This window comes from Coregonus lavaretus (assembly GCF_964263955.1).
Source record: "Coregonus lavaretus genome assembly, chromosome: 16".
Classification (NCBI taxonomy): Eukaryota; Metazoa; Chordata; class Actinopteri; order Salmoniformes; family Salmonidae; genus Coregonus; species Coregonus lavaretus.
In genome coordinates this window covers 39,632,391-39,650,289 of record NC_140003.1, presented here as the reverse complement: position 1 = coordinate 39,650,289, position 17,899 = coordinate 39,632,391, and the positions used below count along the sequence as shown (strand labels likewise).

Here is a 17,899-nt window from a genome sequence, read left to right as displayed (position 1 = left end):
CATTGTAGGCAAGCTATAATCATAAATATCTCTAGCGGCTCACCGCTGTTGGCATTGGTCTATAAACAATAGTTCAACATTCAGAATGTGCCATAATCTGTGCCTAATGCATTGATTTATGTTTCAGGTTCCACATATGGGATCCTACAGCTCTTCTCTAGCACTATAGTTGTAAGTATTGACATGGTGTTCTGAAGACAGGCATTAGTGTTGTGGTACTGTATGTCTTGTGGTATGCCAGTGTGTTTCTGGTATGACAGCATTGAGCAGTCACACACACACACTGCCCTAAGACCTCTCCTGACATGGTGTTTGTGTCCTTTGGTCTCCACGACGATGTCAACATCTGAGGGTCTGATTGGAGCTGGATGCTCCACCATGCCCTAACATTAACATCCACACATTCCTCTGAATCTATGGCTCTTAACAAGGATGATACTGTACGCTGAGAGAGGCCTCCTCTGAAGAGAGATAGAGATTCTCAGAGTAGAGTTGTGAGGCACTTCCCCTTCCCCCACAGTCTCCTGAAATTGGTTTATGAGACGAATTAAAGGAGGAGAAGGAATCGTTTGTGGCCCCAGTGAACAGACAGGCAGGGAGGGATGGATGGATGGGGTGATGGAGGGAGGAAGGAGGGAGGGAGGGAGGGAGGGAGGGAGGGATGGATGGATGGGGTGATGGAGGGAGGAAGGAGGGAGGGATGGATGGATGGGGTGATGGAGGGAGGAAGGAGGGAGGGAGGGATGGATGGGGTGATGGAGGGAGGAGGGAGGGAGGGAGGCAACAGCCAGGTCTCTATGGTAATCCCCACAGGCCACATCCAGAACACAGCTAATTCAATTGACTCTGATTCCATTATACCGTGTGTGTATGTGTGTGTGCATGTGCGTGCATTTCTACATGCACGCTATAGAGTCAGATTTTGTGTTATGTGTCTGCGTGTGTAAGCCCGCGTGTGTGACTCAGTTGGTAGAGCACGACGCTTGCAACGCCAGGGTTGTGGGTTCGACTCCCACGGGGGACCAGTACGAAAATGTATACACTCACTACTGTAAGTGGCTCTGGATAGGAGCGTCTGCTAAAGGACTAACATGTAAATTAATGAGTGTTTCTATTTCAGCGTATAAGTGTTGTCTGTGTGTCATGCATATATCAGTGGAATGAGAGACTGTGGAGGTGCCTGGGTTGCTTGGCCCAGAGGACCACACTGTGGAATTTCTCTGGACCACTGACACTCATGTCCTCGTGTTACGCCCTCAGAAAGAGGGGGGGTCTCATTATCTCATGCTCTATGTTGTTGGTTGGGCAGCCAGGATAAGTCTCAATAGTTTAAAGTGGATTCCTTTCCTCATTTAAGGAAAGGAATCCAGGGTAGATGCAAGGGTAGATGATGGAAAGGAAGCCAGTAGTGTCCATTGAGATGCACCCTGTGTCCAGCAACAATGTGGAGATGTTTAATACCTTGTGTTACTATGTGAGACAATACTACTCTGTCCTATATGCCACTTCCCAGGATGTGATGTCACTTCCTGTGTGTGATGATGGTGGTTGTGATTGGCAGGGCAGCTGGAGTGACGTGGTGGGGAGGCGGTACTCTATGCTGACGTGTCTGCTGCTGAGTGCTCTGGGCTACGGCCTGCTGGGGATGTCCACCAACATCGCCCTGTTTGTCCTGGCTAGGATCCCTGTGGGTGAGTCAGACTGGGGGAGAGAGGGGGAGGTAGAACACCTTGGGTGAGTCAGGGAGGAGACTAATTGCTTCAGAGGCTTTGGCCTTGAAAGACCTCTACCATTTATCTGAGTCTGAATCATTCACAAAATATGCTTTGACGTTGTAATTGCACCGTGACCGTCAGTAAAGAAATAATCAATCAGTAACGTTCTGTTACACACAAACATGTTAAAACAACTTATCTGTGTCATGTGTCCGCTCCCTCTCGCTCTGTCCTCCAGGGCTGTTCAAGCACTCCCTGTCTATCTGCCGGGCCCTGCTTTCTGATCTGGTGTCTGAGGTGGAGCGCCCCCTGGTGATGGGGCACTTCAACGCGGCCTCCAGCGTGGGCTTCATCTTGGGACCCGTGGTGGGGGGCTACCTCACAGAGCACGAGGGGGGCTTCTACACCTCCTCCTTCACCTGCGCCGCCATCTTCCTCCTCAACACAGGTAGGTGGGGGTGAGGGGAGAGGATGGGAGGTGGGGGAGGGAGGGAGGGAGAGGCAAGGAGAGAGAGAGGGAAGGAGCAGGAGAGTAGGCAAAGGGGGTGCAAGGCAAATATGTTGGTATTCCCAATTCTAAATCACACCTTAACTCTAGCCACTTTGTGGATGTGAAAGGATGGTATAGGGGCAAGCAATGTTGTGAAAATTCCAGCCAGCTGGAATCAGATGTTATCATACAGCATATACCTAGCCAGTCTATGTGCTTTCTAACCTTGTGTTTGTTGTGTTCCATCCAGGTCTGGTTTGGCTGCTTCCCTGGAGCGATGCACTAACCCCACGCACCGATGCTAACTCTAACAGCAGCGCTAGCAAAGCCAGCTGCCACGAGAACGACAACCACTTCACCTCGACACAGCAAAACTGCTCCCATGGCAACAGCAATAAACACACTACAGCGTCGGCGACAGCGGTCACGGGATCAGTGACTCCGGGGAAGAACCAAAGGAGCTGGGACCTGGACTGGGGGGAGGTGTCCCTGCTCCAGCCTGCCTGGCGTCAGCTCTCCTCGGTGGGCTCCAAGATTAGCACGGTGGCCTCCTCGGACATGTGGGACCTGTTCCTGGTGCGTCTGCTCATGGCCATGGCCATAATGCTATACTACAGTAACTTCTCCCTGGCCATGGAGGAGCGCTTCATGCTGAAGCCCAAGGCCACAGGTTATCTAATCAGCTACAGCTCTACCCTGGGGGCCCTAGCCGGGTGCTTGGTGGGGCCCGTCACCAAACTGTACGGTAACGATATGCCGGCGCTGTTGCTACACTCTACGGTCCTCACGTGTTGCCTAATCCTGCTCTACGCCGCAGCGCCCAGTGTCTGGCATGTGTTGTTAAGTTCCACTTTCTTCGCCATCTCCACGACCATCGGACGCAACTGCATCACCGACCTGGAGCTGCAGAAAGGGGGAGCTCACGCCAGCGGCACACTCATCGGGGCGGGGCAGTCGGTGACTGCGGTGGGGCGCGTGCTCGCCCCCCTGCTCTCGGGGCTGGCCCAGGAGTTTAGTCCCTGTGGGCCCCCTGTTCTGGGGGTGGGACTGGCGTTAGCGGCTGTCGCCCTGCTGCTGGTCAGGGTGCCAAAATGGGACGGGAGAGGCAAGAGGAAAGAGGCATAACTCTGAGTCACGCACAGAGAGAGAGTGAATCAATGAGAGAGACAATGAGAGAGGGAGCGAGATCAAAATTACCACAGCACTGGAGACAGAACTGATGCAGAACTGTTGGGGTTGTTTGTTGTTGATGTGTCAGCGGGGTGTTGTTTCGTTGATTGTTTTGTAGCTGTCGACGACAGAGCCACAACGCCGCTCTGCGGCTCTGTTGGTTTGGTCTCGAAGTGATGACATCACAGTACCGATAGGACCCGGGTCATCATCAGCATCGCTGTTCCCCCCTTCAGTCCCCCAAACAGGGACGAACTCAAAAAGTGCAGTGTTGCCAAGATAACCATGAACCAAGCCAGTAGCCCTCTGTAAATGGCGTGGGAGGGTGTCCATGCTAAGTTAGCTTAGCATAGGTCAACAAAATGTCAGTGGCTCATTGAGTTCATATAGCTTAGAAATATTCAAATGTTTATATCTCTAGTGAGAGACAGTAATTCAATTAAAAACAACAACATATAAGCCTAATGTTACTCTAATGTAATCCTGATCTTCCTTAATAACCACTACAAATAGTCCAGAAAAGTCTTGGTATTGAAAATACACATTTCCCAAAATGCTCTGTTTCTGACCTATCCTATGAGGGTGAAGGGGCTTCTCTTACCTCTCTGGTGCCAAATTCTATTTTCTCTCCCTTCTCACCAAAGTATGCACTCATTCACCCTCCCTTAAGAATTGAACACATTTGGATTGGTGTGAAAACATCCACACCAATCCAATGCTTTTAAATCCTTTAGGGGGAGTGATCAAGTGCACACTGGGGAAAGGGTCAATAACCTTAATTGAGCTTGAGTAAGGGTTGTCCACAGGCACATATCTAGGATTAATTTACCCTTCCTAAATCCTAACCCTAACCATGTGGGGGGAAGTAAAACATATTTTTAAAGGATCTTAGATCAGTGTCTGTGGGTAACATCATCCTACTTCCTTTTAACCACTAAGATATCGGGACCTTTTTAATGGAAATTGTTACTTTTATAAAAAATATATAATTAATTTTAATTGTATATTATTTTCCCTTATTCTACATAGTCCATATTGAGTTTATTCCCAATTCATTCATTTATTGGAAAGTGGGCTTATATTTATCAATACAAATTGTTAATTATTATTTTGATATGAAGTTTTCCTCTTATTTTGAATGGAGTTGCCCTTACATTAACCCAAATGCTACTGAATGTTATGAAGACAATTATTGTACTGAATGATTAATATGAAGGAAGTGAAGATCCTGCCATTTGACAATCAAATAAGTATATTTCTAAACATGTGAATGTTCTTTAATGTGGCAGTTGCATAACTTCAGTTTAATTTCTTTTAGATTTGATGATGGATGACTGAAGGTTCAAGTTTGTGTGAGATGTATTTCTCCTACAAGGTGGTTTTAGCTCTGTTGCTAATGCTGAGTTCATGACATCTCCTAAATTCATAAATATGAGCATATGACTGGGGAAAATCCACTTGAACGCCCCTCCAACTTATAATTACTAGTGTCAAACTCGTCCATCATCCCTGAGCTCTGACTTCTCCCACATGTTAAACTCTGACGTCACCTACTAAGGAAATTACCTCGATAGCATTTTCAGCAGTTAGATACAACACAATAAATACAATAAAATACAATAAACATTTATTTATGTTTTTTTTAACACTAACCTGTTTACAAGCATGATAGCTGTACTTTTCATTTATAGTTGTAACAGCTTGTTTTCCATTAGCCAATCTGCTTTGTTAAAGAATTCAAAGCACGTGAATGCACACAACTCGTTGCTCCCGGTTTACAAGTAGTATTTTCCGAGTTTGTCATGAGCGAAGCATAAGACTATAAACACGGTTCCATCTCTGCAATACAGCAGCTAGTCAATAGAAGGACTATTTTGTAAAGAAATAAGGTGGTATTTCAACATTATACATCAACATTTTATTACTTAACTAAAGCAACACAGAAAGTCAGAGCAGTGTTCATGAGACCCTGTTTAGACATTACTGGTCTGAATGTCAGACACAAGGAAAAACAAAAAACAGAAAAGCTACAAGATAAGACGTGTCTTTCCTGAAAGTGTCTTCACTTGCATAGAGATATACAAATGTATTAACATCTATTAAATAATGTAATTTAAATATTCTAGGTAAAACCAGGGGTGAAAGTTAATTACATTTCTTCCTGGTATGGTACAAGCACGTGCACACATTTTGGCAGGGGGGGCAAAACATAGAATTACATATAGAATCCCTATTAATTTAATAGGATCTCTGTGAGCCTACTAGTAAAGATTTGTCTTTTTTTAAACTTGATATCTTATTTAGAGTGTTGTGTTGCAATAGTCTTTGCTCTTCAGAGAATGGTTGGTTGTAGACCAGTGGTTCTCAACTGGTTTTGCCTCAGGACCCAAATTGAACGAGGTTGTCTCAGTCACGTTCCAATATTGGCATCGCACATTTTGGGGGGCCAAAATGCAATCTGGAAAACTATTTTTAATGTTATATTGATAGTAAATGTAACAATTATATGACAAGGGAACAACAGTCCCACTTTTTTAATTGTCAAGAATTCAATTTTGCCCATATTCTTGATGAAGAATGTTAAGCTCACTGGTTTGAGACCACAAAATCAACCAAATCCGCTAAATAGCGCCGCTAATAACTCTTTATTGAGAACACTGTTTTGAAGAAAAATAGTTCAGTGGTTAAATTATGAAAAAATATAGGTTGATTATAATTTGTACACACTTTCTACCTGGTTTTAGTTGTTTAAGTTCATACTGGAGTATTTTTTTATTTGTATTTTTTTATCCTTCGACCCATTAAAAAACTCCCCGTTGAGAATCGCTGTTGTAGACAATCCATTATCCATTCCCCCTTGGCTTGTAGTGCATTTTAATCTTGTGGTATTTGACACTTCTCAGTTCTGAGATTCTGGAGTCGTTGTAGATTAGAACACAAGACAGCCTATAGCAGTCCTGCTGCTACTTTCCTGACAGCTGATTGGTCCTCAGGGGTTCTGGGGTTTCCGAGTGTTCCACTGGGGCATGAGCAGGGGTTTCTGCGTTCCGCTGTCGTCACGGTCACCAGGCTCTGCAGCCCAGGCTGGGGTCGGGGACAATGGCTGCTGCTCCTCCCCCTCTGGCCTGTGGTCACCTGAGGAGCCATTACCAGGGCCGTTGGATGGGTCGTGGCGACGGCGAGGGGCGGGTATCCGGGAGTCACTGGAGGAGGAGTTTAGTCGGGACATGCCACGCCCCCAGGCACCTCTTCCTCCACTCCTCTCATCCACCAGGTCCACTACAGAGCTAGAGGGCATCTCTTTCAGTGTGTTCAGCCTGCGTAGGGGCAGCATGGCTCGGGATGAGGAGCGACTGGGCTGGTCAAACCTGGAGCGGGCTGATGGGTAATCCACCTCCGACATGGTCACATCATCACCATTACCTGAGAGAGAGACATTGTCAATTTAGTTTGGGATCCAAGCATTGAAGTGCAAAGAGCCTAAATATTGTAGAGATCATAGAGTGACACACACACACTTCATTTTGAGCATCACCTGTATGCCTCAGTCTCTGAGGAGGGAACTTTGAGTCCAGACTCTTCCCTGAAGGCAGAGAAAAGTACTTCTGGGACTTGGCCTCATCCTGAGAGAAAGAGAAAAAGGAGGGGGTGAGAGGAGGATAAAGTGAGATAAGCGGTTCTACACTTTGATCACAACATTTTTTTTTTTTTTACATTTTAGTCATTTTAGCAGACGCTCTCATCCAGAGCGACTTACAGTTAGTGAGTGCATACATTTTCATTTTCATACTGGCCCCCCGTGGGAAACGAACCCACAACCCTGGCATTGCAAGCGCCATGCTCTACCAACTGAGCTACAGGGGACAACAAAGGGATTTCGTGTAAAAACATTTTTTTTATCAGATCATCAAATGCTGTGCACAGACTAGGCCTACATTACTAACATTACTACTAAATTATTTAGGTTAATATCTATTCTAACATTACTACTAAATTATTTAGGTTAATATATGTTCTAACATTACTACAAAATTATTTAGGTTAATATCTGTTCTAACATTACTGCTAAATTAGGTTAATATCTGTTCCTAATATAGGTCTGTGTGTTCCGCACCGGTCCGTGGAAGCTGCCGGGTCGGAGGCTGCGTCGGATGCTGGTGTGCCGACGGATCAGGATCTCTTTTGTCTGGCTGTCGTTGGGCAGGGAGTGCTTGGTGGTGTACGCCGTAGTCTGAAAAAACACACAGAGAAACGCATAATACATAACAGACACACCTATCGTCTGATAACATGCACTATAACACACAACACATTACGTAAAACACACACTGCATAGAAAATCTGATACAGCACCATACTGTAGTAGAGGCCAACAGATTGCAGCAAACACTCCCAATCTAACTTGAGGTTTCTACATACACTAGCTCTATCTGTACCACCCTGCTTTTAATCTCCTAAAGACACACACTAATGACACACACACTAATGGCACACACACTAATGACACACACACACTAATGACACACACACACTAATGACACACACACTAATGACACGCACACACTAATGACACACACACACACTAATGACACACACACACTAATGACACACACACTAATGACACACACACTAATGACACACACACTAATGACACACACACACGAATGACACACACACACTAATGACACACACACACTAATGACACACACACTAATAACACACACACACATGACACACACACACTAATGACACACACACTAGTGACACAGACACTAATGACACACACACACTAATGACACACACACACCTAATTGCAGCTGTATTCTCCTAATAACATAATGACACACCAGTCCATACAGAGAGAGTGCTGCTATAGCCTACACTCCTGGTTACATAACAAGAGTGGATTTTACACACCCCAGCTTTTGTGTTTTACCACACAACCTTCTTCTGTCTGTGTCTGTGGCTCTGGGCAGTCACCCAACCGTAGCTGGCCACACCCTCACCTGTCTGAACCATGAAGCTTATCTGAACGATACCAGGCTCTGTTTGTGTCTAATGGGCTGACGTGCCTCCCTCTCTCCTGGAAAAGACTCATCACTACAGAGAGATGCCCAATGCCCGTAATAAACCCATAGCCCCTAACCCAATATACTTAACTTTTGTAGATCTGAGAGGATTGGATAGGTACAGTGGGGAAAAAAAGTATTTAGTCAGCCACCAATTGTGCAAGTTCTCCCACTTAAAAAGATGAGAGAGACCTGTAATTTTCATCATAGGTACACGTCAACTATGACAGACAAATTGAGAAAAAGAAATCCAGAAAATCACATTGTAGGATTTTTAATGAATTTATTTGCAAATGATGGTGGAAAATAAGTATTTGGTCACCTACAAACAAGCAAGATTTCTGGCTCTCACAGACCTGTAACTTCTTCTTTAAGAGGCTCCTCTGTCCTCCACTCGTTACCTGTATTAATGGCACCTGTTTGAACTTGTTATCAGTATAAAAGACACCTGTCCACAACCTCAAACAGTCACATTCCAAACTCCACTATGGCCAAGACCAAAGAGCTGTCAAAGGACACCAGAAACAAAATTGTAGACCTGCACCAGGCTGGGAAGACTGAATCTGCAATAGGTAAGCAGCTTGGTTTGAAGAAATCAACTGTGGGAGCAATTATTAGGAAATGGAAGACATACAAGACCACTGATAATCTCCCTCGATCTGGGGCTCCACGCAAGATCTCACCCCGTGGGGTCAAAATTATCACAAGAACGGTGAGCAAAAATCCCAGAACCACACGGGGGGACCTAGTGAATGGCCTGCAGAGAGCTGGGACCAAAGTAACAAAGCCTACCATCAGTAACACACTACGCCGCCAGGGACTCAAATCCTGCAGTGCCAGACGTGTCCCCCTGCTTAAGCCAGTACATGTCCAGGCCCGTCTGAAGTTTGCTAGAGTGCATTTGGATGAACCAGAAGAGGATTGGGAGAATGTCATATGGTCAGATGAAACCAAAATATAACTTTTTGGTAAAAACTCAACTCGTCGTGTTTGGAGGACAAAGAATGCTGAGTTGCATCCAAAGAACACCATACCTACTGTGAAGCATGGGGGTGGAAACATCATGCTTTGGGGCTGTTTTTCTGCAAAGGGACCAGGACGACTGATCCGTGTAAAGGAAAGAATGAATGGGGCCACGTATCGTGAGATTTTTAGTGAAAACCTCCTTCCTCAGCAAGGGCATTGAAGATGAAACGTGGCTGGGTCTTTCAGCATGACAATGATCCCAAACACACCGCCCGGGCAACGAAGGAGTGGCTTCGTAAGAAGCATTTCAATGTCCTGGAGTGGCCTAGCCAGTCTCCAGATCTCAACCCCATAGAAAATCTTTGGAGGGAGTTGAAAGTCCGTGTTGCCCAGCGATAGCCCCAAAACATCACTGCTCTAGAGGAGATCTGCATGGAGGAATGGGCCAAAATACCAGCAACAGTGTGTGAAAACCTTGTGAAGACTTACAGAAAACGTTTGACCTGTGTCATTGCCAACAAAGGGTATATAACAAAGTATTGAGAAACTTTTGTTATTGACCAAATACTTATTTTCCACCATAATTTGCAAATAAATTAATTAAAAATCCTAAAATGTGATTTTCTGGATTTTTTTTCTCAATTTGTCTGTCATAGTTGACGTGTACCTATGATGAAAATTACAGGCCTCTCTCATCTTTTTAAGTGGGAGAACTTGCACAATTGGTGGCTGACTAAATACTTTTTTTCCCCACTGTATAAGCATCCCTAGGTTATTTTATCTAGCGCATGGGTTTGGTGATCAACAGATACTGATTATGGCCACATGCTGGGACAGGGAGCTGTCAGACCTGTTTTACGGCTTAGGAGAGTGGAAGTCAAACGGTTCCAACAGCCAATCAACACATCACATGATCTAATGTCGACACCAATGATACAATGAGATCTGTGACAGTGAGGGGTGTGTTTGTGTTAGTGGGGGGGGGGGGGGGGGGGGGGGAACTGTGAAGGAGTGGGCAGATAATAAGATAAGCTCACAGAGAGAATCCCATCACAATAAAAACACAAACACACTCCTAGTGGCTCATTTTCAAAAGGTAACTTATGGAAAAGTACTGCTGACCACAGGCATTATGCAAAACAGTGAGGTACAGCAGGCAATGTGGCTATGCAAAACAACATGTGAGGTACAGCACACACAGGTATGGAAGCACAAACATTCATGTAAGAAACAGGGCTCTGCGTAAGGTAAAAGGTGCTCTGAGTAAGGTAAAGGTGCTCTGAGTAAGGTAAAGGTACTCTGAGTAAGGTAAAGGTGCTCTGAGTAAGGTAAAGGTGCTCTGAGTAAGGTAAAGGTACTCTGAGTAAGGTAAAGGTGCTCTGAGTAAGGTAAAAGGGCTCTGCGTAAGGTAAAGGTGCTCTGAGTAAGGTAAAGGTACTCTGAGTAAGGTAAAGGTGCTCTGAGTAAGGTAAAGGTGCTCTGAGTAAGGTAAAGGTGCTCTGAGTAAGGTAAAGGTGCTCTGAGTAAGGTAAAGGTACTCTGAGTAAGGTAAAGGTACTCTGAGTAAGGTAAAGGTGCTCTGAGTAAGGTAAAGGTGCTCTGAGTAAGGTAAAGGTACTCTGAGTAAGGTAAAGGTGCTCTGAGTAAGGTAAAAGGGCTCTGCGTAAGGTAAAGGTGCTCTGAGTAAGGTAAAGGTGCTCTGAGTAAGGTAAAGGTACTCTGAGTAAGGTAAAGGTGCTCTGAGTAAGGTAAAGGTACTCTGAGTAAGGTAAAAGGGCTCTGAGTAAGGTAAAGGTGCTCTGAGTAAGGTAAAAGGGCTCTGAGTAAGGTAAAGGTGCTCTGAGTAAGGTAAAGGTGCTCTGAGTAAGGTAAAGGTGCTCTGAGTAAGGTAAAGGTGCTCTGAGTAAGGTAAAGGTACTCTGAGTAAGGTAAAAGGGCTCTGAGTAAGGTAAAGGTGCTCTGAGTAAGGTAAAAGGGCTCTGAGTAAGGTAAAGGTGCTCTGAGTAAGGTAAAAGGGCTCTGCGTAAGGTAAACCTAGTTAAGGAAGAGACTCACCCGTTGTCTGATATTGTACATGTTCTTGGACAGGATGTCATGCATGTTCCTCAGGTCTGCAGCCACAAACTTCCTCTTGGGTTTACCAGAGCCCTTCTTCTCCTTGCTAGAGGAACAAACACAAATAACAGAATGTTTAAAAACAGTATAATCTTTGTAAATGATGTCCTAAATAGGACTGGTGGCGTTATGTCACACATGCAGCTAACAAAAATATATGGAAATGTCTGCTATATACAAAATTAAAACCAACTAATTGCAGCATTACCGCAAAAATGGAAGACGCAAGTGGAAGGGGGAGAAAGTAAGGAACTTGTGTGTCGGCCCTGCAGTAAAGACTACAATTGGTTAAAGAAAATAGTGATAAATATAAAAGTATACCAGTTGCATTTAAGGACAACTGTGCCGTATAGTTTGCAAAATAGTTGGGAAGAGATTTTCGATGTACCGATTCCATGGCACATGGTTTATGAACTGATATACAAGTACAACCATCCTAGCTCTGCAGATTTTGCTGCGAAGAGAGAATCATTAGATCATTTGTTTTGGTACAGTCCATATGTAGCTTGTTTTTGGTCGCAGGTTCAGGAATGGCTGAAGAATTGCAACACTTACCTGGAGCTAACTCTGCAAATAGCACTGCTGGATCATTTCAAAAGTCATAGCCAAACTATGAGAATGGAAAGGTTCAGAACTTCTGTGAAACATCACAGCACAGTTTAAAAATATATGGCAAATAGAAATCAAAACAGGATGGTGTTCAGAGATAGATAGGAGGGGTTGAGTGGAGCTCAAGGGTGGGACTAAAAATAACAAGATAACTACAGTAATATAAAATATGCTGTGTCCGTAAAATGTATGTACAGTGCATTCGGAAAGTATTCAGACCCCTTTACTTTTTTCACATTTTGTTACGTTACAGCCTTATTCTAAAATGGATTAAAAATTGTTTTTTCCCCCTTATCAATCTACACACAATACCCCATAATGACAAAGCAAAAACAGGTCTTTAGAATTTTAGAAAATATCTTAAAAATAAAAAACTGAAATATTACATTTACATACACTACCAGTCAAAGGTTTGGACACACCTACTCATTCAAGGGTTTTTCATTATTTTTACTATTTTTTACAATGTAGAATAATAGTGAAGACATCAAAACTATGAAATAACACATGTAGAATCATGAAGTAACCAAGAAAGTGTTAAACAAATCAAAATATATGTTATATTTGAGATTCTTCAAATAGCCACCCTTTGCCTTGATGACAGCTTTGCATACTCTTGGCATTATATCAACCAGCTTCATGAGGTAGTCACCTGGAATGCATTTCAATTAACAGGTGTGCCTTCTTAAAAGTTAATTTGTGGAATTTCTTTCCTTCTTAATGCATTTGAGCCAATCACTTGTGTTGTGACAAGGTAGGGGGGGTATACAGAAGATAGCCCTATTTGGTAAAATACCTAGTCCATATTATGGCAAAAACAGCTCAAATAAGCAAAGAGAAACAACAGTCCATCATTACTTTAAGACATGAAGGTCAGTCAATACGGAACATTTCAAGAACTTTGAAAGTTTCTTCAAGTGTAGTCACAAAAACCATCAAGCGCTATGATGAAACTGGCTCTCATGAGGATGGAAGACCCAGAGTTACCTCTGCTGCAGAGGATAAGTTCATTAGAGTTACCAGCCTCAGAAATTGCAGCCCAAATAAATGCTTCACAGAGTTCAAGTAACAGACACAACTCAACATCAACTGTTCAGAGGAGACTGTGTGAATCAGGCCTTCATCGTCGAATTGCTGCAAAGAAACCACTACTAAAGGACACCAATAAGAAGAAGAGACTTGCTTAGGCCAAGCTGGTTGAGAGAATGCCAAGAAACACGAGCAACGGACATTAGACCTAAATTTGTCCTTTGGTCTGGAGTCCAAATTGCAGATTTTTGGTTCCAACCGGCGTGGCTTTGTGAGACGCGATGTGGGTGAAAGGAGGATCTCCGCATGTGTATTTTCCACCGTAAAGCATGGAGGAGGAGGTGTTATGGTGTGGGGGTGCTTTGCTGGTGACACTGTTTGTGATTTATTTAGAATTCAAGACACACTTAACCAGCATGGCTACCACAGCATTTTGCAGTGATACACCATCCCATCTGGTTTGGGCTTAGTGGAACTTTCATTTGTTTTTCAACAGGACAATGACTCAACACACCTCCAGGCTGTGTAAGGGCTATTTTACCAAGAAAGACAGTGATGGAGTGCTGCATCAGATGACCTGGCCTCCACAATCACCCGACCTCAACCAAATTGAGATGGTTTGGGATGAGTCAGACCGTAGAGTGAAGGAAAAGCAGCCAACAAGTGCTCAGCGTATGTGGGAACTCCTTCAAGACTGTTGGAAAAGCATTCCAGGTGAAGCTGGTTGAGAGATTGCCAAGAGTGTGCAAAGCTGTCATCAAGGCAAAGGGTGGCTATTTGAAGAATCTCAAATGTAAAATATATTTTTATTTGTTTAACACTTTTTTGGTTACTACATGATTCCATATGTGTTATTTCATAGTTTTGATGTCTTCACTATTATTCTACAATGTAGAAAATAGTAAAAATAAAGAAAAACCCTGGAATGAGTAGGTGTGTCCAAACTTTTGACTGGTACTGTAAGTATTCTGACCCTTTACTCAGTACTTTGTTGAAGCACCTTTGGCAGTGATTACAGCCTCGTATCTTCTTGGGTATGACGCTAAAAACTTGGCACACCCAGAAAGACTCACATCTGTAATCCCGGCCAAAGGTGCTTCTACAAAGTATTGACTCAGGGGGTGTGAATACTTATGTAAATTAGATATTTCTGTATTTCATTTTCAATACATTTGCAAACATTTCTAAAAACATGTTTTCACTTTGTCATTATAGGGTATTATGTGTAGATGGGTGAGAAAAAAAACTATTTAATAAATGTTGAATTCAAGCTGTAACACAACAAAATGTGGAATAAGTAAAGGGGTATGAAGGCACTGTATGCTGTTTTTGGCAAAGGACTGTGACAGTTTCTAAAAGAAAAACCAACCTGTCAGCAATGTTTTGCATTGACTTTTCCTCCAACCTTCATATCCTGGACTGCCTACGAATTCTAAAACATTGTCTAGGTTATATATATACAGTGAGGGAAAAATATATTTGATCCCCTGCTGATTTTGTACGTTTGCCCACTGACAAAGACATGATCAGTCTATAATTTTAATGGTAGGTTTATTTGAACAGTGAGAGACAGAATAACAACAACAAAATCCAGAAAAACGCATGTCAAAAATGTTATCAATTGATTTGCATTTTAATTAGGGAAATAAGTATTTGACCCCTCTGCAAAACCTGACTTAGTACTTGGTGGCAAAACCCTTGTTGGCAATCACAGAGGTCAGACGTTTCTTGTAGTTGGCCACCAGGTTTGTACACATCTCAGGAGGGATTTTGTCCCACTCCTCTTTGCAGATCTTCTCCAAGTCATTAAGGTTTCGAGGCTGACGTTTGGCAACTCGAACCTTCAGCTCCCTCCACAGATTTTCTATGGGATTGAGGTCTGGAGACTGGCTAGGCTACTCCAGGACCTTAATGTGCTTCTTCTTGAGCCACTCCTTTGTTGCCTTGGCCGTGTGTTTTGGGTCATTGTCATGCTGGAATACCCATCCACGACCCATTTTCAATGCCCTGGCTGAGGGAAGGAGGTTCTCACCCAAGATTTGACGGTACATGGCCCCGTCCATCGTCCCTTTGATGCGGTGAAGTTGTCTGCGGTGAAGTTGTCTTGTCCCCTTAGCAGAAAAACACCCCCAAAGCATAATGTTTCCACCTCCATGTTTGACGGTGGGGATGGTGTTCTTGGGGTCATAGGCACAGCATTCCTCCTCCTCCAAACACGGCAAGTTGAGTTGATGCCAAAGAGCTCGATTTCGGTCTCATCTGACCACAACACTTTCACCCAGTTCTCCTCTGAATCATTCAGATGTTCATTGGCAAACTTCAGACGGCCCTGTAAATGTGCTTTCTTGAGCAGGGGGACCTTGCGGGCGCTGCAGTATTTCAGTCCTTCACGGCGTAGTGTGTTACCAATTGTTTTCTTGGTGACTATGGTCCTAGCTGCCTTGAGATCACTGACAAGATCCTCCCGTGTAGTTCTGGGCCGAGGGAGACCGTTATTTTGTGTTTCTTCCATTTGCGAATAATCGCACCAACTGTTGTCACCTTCTCACCAAGCTGCTTGGCGATGGTCTTGTAGCTCATTCCAGCCTTGTGTAGCTCTACAATCTTGTCCCTGACATCCTTGGAGAGCTCTTTGGTCTTGGCCATGGTGGAGAGTTTGGAAACTGATTGATTGATTGTCTTTTATACAGGTAACAAGCTGAGATTAGGAGCACTCCCTTTAAGAGTGTGCTCCTAATCTCAGCTCGTTACCTGTATAAAAGACACCTGGGAGCCAGAAATCTTTCTGATTGAGAGTGGGTCAAATACTAATATCCCTCATTAAAATGCAAATCAATGTATAACATTTTTGACATGCGTTTTTCAGGATTTTGTTGTTGTTATTCTGTCTCTCACTGTTCAAATAAACCTACCATTAAAATTATAGAATGATCATTTCTTTGTCAGTGGGCAAAGGTACAAAATCAGCAGGGGATCAAATACTTTTTTCCCTCACTGTATATACAGCGCCTTCGGAAAGTATTCATACCCCTTGACTTTTTACACATTTTGTTACGTTACAGCCTTATTCTAAAATGTATTCAATTGTTTTTTCCCCTCATCAATCTACACACGATACCCCATAATGAAAAACTGAAATATCACATTTACATAAGTATTCAGACCCTTTACTCAGTACTTTGTTGAAGCACCTTTGGCAGTGATTACAGCCTGGCTTCGACGAGGATGGCGGCCTCGCGACTAGCTCTTAGGAAACTTTGCGGTATTTTGTTTTTCTATGTATTCTTCAGAAAGTGTCCTTTTTTTTTTGCAAGCATTTCGCTACACCCGCAATAACATCTGCTAAACACGTGTATGTGACAAATAAAATTTGATTTGAAGTCTTCTTGGGTATGACACTACAAACTTGACACCAGTATTTGGGGAGTTTCTCCCATTCTTCTCTGCAGATCCTCTCAAGCTCTGTCAGGTTAGATGGGGAGTGTCGCTGCACAGCTATTTTCAGGTCTCTCCAGAGCTGTTCGATCGGGTTCAAGTCCAGGCTCTGGCTGGGCCACTCAAGGACATTCAGAGACTTGTCCCGAAGCCACTCCTGCATTGTCTTGGCTGTGTGCTTAGGGTCGTTGTCCTGTTGGAAGATTAACCTTCGCCCCCAGTCTGAGGTCCTGAGCGCTCTGGAGCAGGTTTTCATCAAGGATCTCTCTGTACTCTGCTCCGTTCATCTTTCCCTCGATCCTGACTAGTCTCCCAGTCCCTGCCGCTGAAAAACATCCCCACAGCATGATGCTGCCACCACCATGCTTCACTGTAGGGATGGTGCCAGGTTTCCTCCAGACGTGACGCTTGGCATTCAGGACAAAGAGCTCAATCTTGGTTTCATCAGACCAGAGAATCTTGTTTCTCATGGTCTGAGAGTCTTTAGGCAAACTCCAAGCGGGCCTCCTTTTACTGAGGATTGGTGGAGTGCTGCAGAGATGGTTGTCCTTCTGGAAGTTTCTCCCATCTCCACAGAGGAACTCTGGAGCGATGTCAGAGTGACCATTGGGTTCTTGGTCACCTCCCTGACCAAGGCCCTTCTCCCCAGATTGCTCAGTTTGGCCGGGCGGCCAGCTCTAGAAAGAGTCTTGGTGGTTCCAAACTTCTTCCATTTAAGAATGATGGATGCCACTGTGTTCTTGGAGACCTTCAATGCTGCAGAAATGTTTTGGTACCCTTCCCCAGATCTCTGCCGCGACACAATCCTGTCTCGGAGCTCTACGGACAATTCCTTCGACCTCATGGCTTGGTTTTTTCTCTGACATGCACTGTCAACTGTGGGACCTTATATAGACAGGTGTGTGCCTTTCCAAATCATGTCCAAGACATTTCCCACAGGTGGACTCCAATACAGTTGTAAAAACATCTCAAGGACGATCAATGGAAACAGGATGCACCTGAGCTCAATTTCAAGTCTCATAGCAAAGGGTCTGAATACTTATGTAAAGATCTTTATTTTTAATACATTTGCAAAAATGTCTAAAAACCTGTTTTTTCTTTGTCATTATGGCGTATTGTGTGTAGATTGATATTATCTATGCATAGTCACTTTAACTCTACCCACATGTACATATTACCTCAATTACCTCGACTAACCTGTGCCCCCGCACATTGACTCTGTACCGGTACCCCCTGTATATAGCCTCCATACTGTTATTTTATTTTACTGCTGTTCTTTAATTATTCGTTTTTTTTTTTTT

At 43.8% G+C, this 17,899-nt stretch overlaps 2 protein-coding genes across 5 annotated transcripts in view; one reads left to right on the top strand and one right to left on the bottom strand.

Annotated features, from left to right (window-relative positions):
• mfsd9 (major facilitator superfamily domain containing 9) overlaps positions 1-5,023 on the top strand; it is a 20,779-nt gene extending 15,756 nt beyond the window's left edge. For 3 of the 4 annotated variants that reach the window (XM_084179852.1, XM_084179854.1, XM_084179855.1), the window contains 4 exons: positions 128-171; positions 1,562-1,691; positions 1,954-2,163; positions 2,456-5,023. In XM_084179852.1, the coding sequence (XP_084035978.1) occupies positions 128-171; positions 1,562-1,691; positions 1,954-2,163; positions 2,456-3,330 (1,259 nt within the window). In that variant the 3' untranslated portion in view covers positions 3,331-5,023. The remainder of the gene's footprint in view (positions 1-127; positions 172-1,561; positions 1,692-1,953; positions 2,164-2,455) is intronic. The other variant, XM_084179853.1, reaches the window with a different exon arrangement.
• The window catches only part of slc9a2 (solute carrier family 9 member 2), a 26,440-nt gene continuing 13,528 nt past the window's right edge, over positions 4,988-17,899 (bottom strand). The window contains exons 10-13 of the mRNA XM_084179842.1: positions 11,466-11,571; positions 7,490-7,606; positions 6,911-6,998; positions 4,988-6,798 (exon numbers count right to left, since the gene is read on the bottom strand). Of these exons, the coding sequence (XP_084035968.1) occupies positions 6,365-6,798; positions 6,911-6,998; positions 7,490-7,606; positions 11,466-11,571 (745 nt within the window). The 3' untranslated portion in view covers positions 4,988-6,364. The remainder of the gene's footprint in view (positions 6,799-6,910; positions 6,999-7,489; positions 7,607-11,465; positions 11,572-17,899) is intronic.